Source organism: Pterocles gutturalis, unplaced genomic scaffold, assembly GCF_000699245.1.
Source record: "Pterocles gutturalis isolate BGI_N339 unplaced genomic scaffold, ASM69924v1 scaffold30783, whole genome shotgun sequence".
Classification (NCBI taxonomy): Eukaryota; Metazoa; Chordata; class Aves; order Pterocliformes; family Pteroclidae; genus Pterocles; species Pterocles gutturalis.
Window position 1 is genome coordinate 1 of NW_010124019.1, and position 5,817 is coordinate 5,817.

At 37.4% G+C, this 5,817-nt stretch overlaps 1 protein-coding gene across 1 annotated transcript; it reads left to right on the top strand.

Annotated features, from left to right (window-relative positions):
* The first annotated feature begins 1,939 nt into the window (after positions 1–1,939).
* FAIM (Fas apoptotic inhibitory molecule) lies at positions 1,940–5,817 on the top strand. The gene is made up of 4 exons (XM_010078132.1): positions 1,940–2,071; positions 2,432–2,660; positions 3,938–3,987; positions 5,432–5,817. Exons 1-4 carry the CDS (start codon positions 1,961–1,963, stop codon positions 5,579–5,581), a joined length of 540 nt encoding a protein of 179 aa, XP_010076434.1. The 5' UTR covers positions 1,940–1,960; the 3' UTR covers positions 5,582–5,817.

Consider the following 5,817-nt stretch of genomic DNA (forward strand, 5'->3'; position numbering starts at 1 on the left):
TGTACTTAAAAAAAAAAAAAAAAAAAAAAAAAAGTGAATTGTCAGATTAATTGTTTAAAAAAATATAAAAATCCATGCGGCAGGGTTGGGTACTGCCAGGGGTGATGCAGTCTCTGTTGATAGCCCCTGGCGCCCGCTCCTTTGGGGAGAAGGGGAAGGAGGTAGCAGAGAAACACACCCGCCTGCCTTCCACTGTGTGCCACGGATGCGGGCCCTCACAGCAACAAACCTGTGACTTTAGGAACAACCAAAACAACCTCCTCGGTATTTATCAGGCGGTGTGGACTACTCACCAGTGAGAATTAAATCCTTAGATCCTTAAAACGGTTTCACTGTTTTTAAAACTTATTTTTCAGTTTATGAACAGAAATTTGTGTAATGACTGACAAAACCACAGACAATAATACAGCAGTGTACTTGAGTGTGTTTTAAAATAGAAGCCTAAACCAGAGTTTTTAAGTGCATGCTCCTCTGTTATGCTGAAAAGAGACACTAGAATTTACAACTTTGAAATAATTTTTCACTGAAAAGTACAATTTATCAAAAATTCACTTAGTTGCACTTATGTAAATTATGCCTATTGATATGCATAGACAATGCAGATAGCTCTTAATTTGTTTAGTGACAATAATAAATTAAAAATAAGTCACCAGTGTTGTAAAACACAGTCATGGTCTAAAAACCTCCTAAGTAACAGACAAGTGGTTTATTTGTGGTTCACGTAGACTTTATGACTGAATTGCCAGGTCAAATTGCTAATACAATTGTTGAAAACTACTACAGTGGTTTAGAAAAATGAGTAGGTTGAAATTGTTGCCTGTGCTATTTAATTTTCCCTGAGGTGGCACCAGTTTGCTGTTTGTGATAGATGGACAGCTCTGGATTTGGTTCCTGCTTTGGCAAAGTTGTCCTTTTTTAAGCTTTTGCTCACAAGTTAGGCAAACCATTTTTCCATCAAATAACTGACAAAGTTATGATGTACTAATAAGTTTAGGATAAATTGCACTTACTGATTTTCCAAAAGAATACTTATATTTGCCTTTCTGTCTAAGAGGAAAGATGATGTTTGTGTTTCATCATCATACATACAGTAGTGTATGATAGTTTGTAACACTTCTAAAAATGTCCTTTATCTTAAATGGAGAAAACAAGGAAAATTTAGTCCTCCAACACTTCTATGCTGCTATTCTGCTTTTCTTTTTGTCTTGCTGCTAATTGGATTAAAAGCCATCGTGGTTACTATGGCATCCCGTGAGGAGATTACTGTCAATGAAGATGAATTAAGGTAAAAAATCAGAACTGTGGTATGACCACATTTGGAAAGACATCCACAGTTCCAGCGGTCACCTATGACTGTGTCTAAACTTTAAAAATTGCTCAAATGAAAGGATACCTTGCCAGATCTCCTCCCCTGTTGGTGTTGGTGTGTGTAGTGTTGCATTTCTGAATGATGTAGGTAATGCTTATGAGAAAGATCACAGACAAATCTGTTAAAACAGATAACAGCTAAACTGGTCATCATAACTTGTCAGGTTTAAAAGGCTAAAACACTTTCTCAGAGACCAATCCAAATACTGTATTTTAATGCCTGCCAAGAAACCACAGAACTGTCTGGGAGCATCTGAATTCTAAGTATAATTTTGTAACCGTAATGTCACCTGAAATGGAAATTTTAGAGGTTAGATGGATATATATGTCTCTGTATGGTGTTTATCAAAGTGTCTGTTTAACTGTTTATATTTTGTGATGTTTTGTGATGTTTTGTTATATTTGAAAACCATGAAAATATAAGCAGTTCTGTAAGTGTATTCCTTCAAGTCTTATTTTTCATTTGCAAAAAGCAATTTGCCCTGAAGCAGTAAAGCTTTGACCTATAGACATCAGTAATTGAACTCTTTCAACGACAATTAATTTACTTTGTTGGTGTTTCCATAGGTCTCGGTACAGCCACTTAGAGAAGATGACAGATTTGGTGGCTGTTTGGGAAGTAGCTTTAAGTGATGGTGTTCATAAGATTGAATTTGAACATGGAACCACTTCAGGAAAACGTGTTGTCTATGTTGATGGAAAGGTGAAATTGCTATGTGCTCAGAATTCACTATGATACAGATTGTAAAAGTTCTCTTCCATGCAACAGGCATCAGAATAAAAGACTAGTAAATGCAAGTGAAGTATATTCAGTTGATTACCTAATTTAATGAATTGCATCATTCGTTTCTTCAGTTGCAATTAAGGTGTGCATATTTATGATGTGCTTTGCTGTCCTTGGACAGAGGCACTCTAGACATACAAAATATTGTGTATTCATTCATTCTGAAGCAGTAGTTCAGTACTGAGCTGTTTCCCGAGTTCTAGTTATTTTTTTTTTATACTAAAACATGCATTCAGATGCATGACAATTAATACCCATTGTCTTTGTTTTATTCTACAGGAAGAAATAAGAAAAGAATGGATGTTTAAATTAGTGGGTAAAGAAACATTCACTGTTGGAGTAGCCAAAACAAAAGCTACTATTAACATTGATGCAGTTGGTGGCTTTGCCTATGAATATACTCTGGAGATCAATGGAAAGAGCCTCAAGAAGTATATGGAGAACAGGTCAAAAACAACCAATACTTGGGTACTGAGCTTGGGTGGTAAGGACTATAGAGTTGTTCTAGGTAAGTAAACGTTGAATGACTTTGTGTTGCTGCCTTTGAATAAGCTTGTATGCATTGAGTAACTGGTAATTAAGAGAAAGCACAGTTCAGTGGCTAGCACTGTTGCAGTGTAGAATCCTGGGTAGTCCGGAAGTTTGGAATTAGATGCCAAAGACAGTCTGAAGAGTAATGGTTGTGGAAGGAGTTGTGGCTTCTGTATCCATAGAGCTGCCCTAGCTAGACAGTTCTCTAGGTGAAGCATGTTATAGAAGTGTTACCTGTGTTGGGATCAAACCCACCATGTAAGTTTGTTAACCAGACTTTCCTTCCAAAAAACATAAGCAAAAGTCAAGAAGTCTTTGAAAAAGTCTGACAATGTTATTCTACATTTTTGATAGAGTAATCAGCATCCTTTTTTCTCCATCACTTCTTAACTACAAATCTAATCTAGAAACTTCAGGTGATGTTTTCACTTTCTTAATAGCAAGGCAGTACCTTGCTGCTCTTCTGCCTGCCTTTCCCAAACACATTATAGGCAGATGGGAGGAAGGGATCCCCTGAGGAATTTGTCCGTGGCATCTAGTGGGAAAATTTCCACTTAAGTATTGTTGTATGGTTAGACCAAGAGACGAAAGGTCTTGGCTTATGATTTCTTCTTAAGCCTCAGGACAGAATGAACTCCCCTAGGATGAAGGGGGGCTGGGAAGAAAGGCAGTTTTAATGCCAGAAACAGATGAGTCTCCTCACAGACTTTTAATCTCCCTATGCTTATTTAGAAGGCAAGCGGCGCTCAGCTCTTTACTGATGTCCTGTGTGACAGTGTCAGTAATGTGAATTCTAGAGCAAAGTAATTTAAGGAGGATGTGCTGGGAGAAGTAAAAGAATGTGCTGTTTCAAATGAAAAAAAATCTAAGATTTACATTTAAAGCAATACTTGAGTTTTTAAGGAGATTTTAAGACTATAAACAGTTTGATGGATGTTAAATAATGCTGCTTTTGAATTAAACCAGTCTGGGAAAAAATGTTAGAGCTTTGCTGAATTATCAGCACTCAAATAATTAGCAGAAATTACTTCATTTTTCCGTCTTCAAGTTTTGCCCATTGATGACAGAGCCTCCCATCTCTCCAATGTAAGAGCAACCCCTGTAGACCAGGTACTGTGGCTAATTAGAACTAATTTTGGGAATTGAAAGTAAAACTCAATAATTTAAAAATTCAAATAATTTAAAATTCCTAGATTTTCTCATCTGTACAGGGAAAAAAATATCTTATTCTTTCTACTTTTTTTTCCTTCACAGAAAAGGACACTATGGATGTGTGGTGTAACGGTCAAAAAATGGAAACAATGGTACGTGATAATTTCCAAAGGCTTTTCACAGGCTGTAACTAAATAACCAAACCTTAGCAAAATAACTCACAGAGAGCCGTGTTACCTCACTTTACCACAGAGTATGAGCATACACTTGGGCAGCCAGTGTGCTATTAGTCTGTTCTGAGTGTCCTTCGCTGTATTTTATAACTGACAGGATTTCAGTTAGGATGCCAAGCATCTATCTATTTACGGATGAACAGTGCTTTTGTTTACACTTTTTAGACAAGCAGAGTAAATCTTCTGGGTTGGTCGTCCAGGGTTTTTAGGGAGAAAACTTTCAGGGGAGTGGGAGGGATTTGAGTTTGATGCAGAGGGTAGAGCCACCTCACCCCAGCCTGCTTGTGTTAGTGGTGACTGAAAGCTGAACACACTGTCTGTTATGACTCACAATTTTTTTCCATCTAGAAATGGTCCCTAACACTTAGGGCTCAAGAGTCTCATTGGAACAAACCAAATCTTTTGTCTTTCTGTCACATCTGCATTAATTTTTGGAGCAGGTTGACAGCTAGAAGGCTTAATTTAGTGTATTTTTATGTTATGAAGGCTTCAAATATGCATACTATGTGGGCTTCCCTATCGTTGAAGCATGTGCTTTATCACCAGAGAGTTGTCACTGTTATTACTAGTTCCACAAGTAATCTCCTGGATGAGTACAAATTGTAAAATCAACAGCTTGCTGTACTTGAGAATCAGATTAAAAGGTTCACTAAATGTTTCTTTGGTAATCAGTGGAAGAAACATCCTCTCTCAGTGAATCGAACTTCTGTCCTTGATGGCTCTCAGCCTTTTCTATAATGTAATAAATGCAGTAGGAGATATTCCTGCAAGCTAGAAGTACAGGTTTAGTTGTCAAACTGTGCTGGCATTAGAGTGGCACACAGATTTTTCTTCTCTCCCAAAGATGATGACAAAAACACAGCCATGTGTGGCAAAATCCATAACAGGAATTACGTAACTGCAGGAGGAGCTGTGTATCCAAAGTACACAACTGCTGTACTCAATTCAGGGATCTCTTTGTCCTGCTGTACAAGGCACAGCTAAATCCTTCATGTTTTACTGCCACTTCAGCATAGGTTTCAGTGGTACTTACTGGCTGTACCGCACAAGTCAGAAGGAAGCTGTCTTTTCTGGTTTTGTTTTACTGACACAGATCAACAATATTAATTCCCAAATTCCAACTTTGCCGTTTTTGATTATGTGAAATTTTGTCATGTAATACCCACAAATCTTTAACTGGATGCCCTGACAAAGCCCTGTCAGATTCTGCAGCTTTGTTCAGCATTTGCACTGCATTTGTCGCAGGTACCTACGGCTGGTTTAATTGTGGGAACTACAAGTGATCGTGACTTTGGAAGCACTCAAGCTTTTATTTTACTAAAATTGCACGTGTCTGGTTTTATTCTTGTCTCCTTTCTCCCAGGGTGAATTTGTAGAAGATGGGACTGAAACTCACTTCAGTGTTGGTGGGCACAGCTGTTGCATTAAGGCTGTCAGTAGTGGAAAACGAAAGGAAGGAATTATTCATACCCTTATTGTGGATGACAGAGAAATCCCAGAGGCTGTGGAGTAGCCTCTACTTAACTGATTATTGTAGGACTAAGATCCGGAATTTTCAATTACTGTGGTAATTATTTCAATATGTACTACTTCGTACATCTAGTTTGTGCTGGGTTTATTTTCTAGTTTCTGTATATGAAATTATTCTTTTTGAGGACCAGATGAAAATAATTATATACAACCTCTTACGTTACCAGTTTTTTTAAAACTATATATACACATATAGAATATATATTATATCACTAAGTG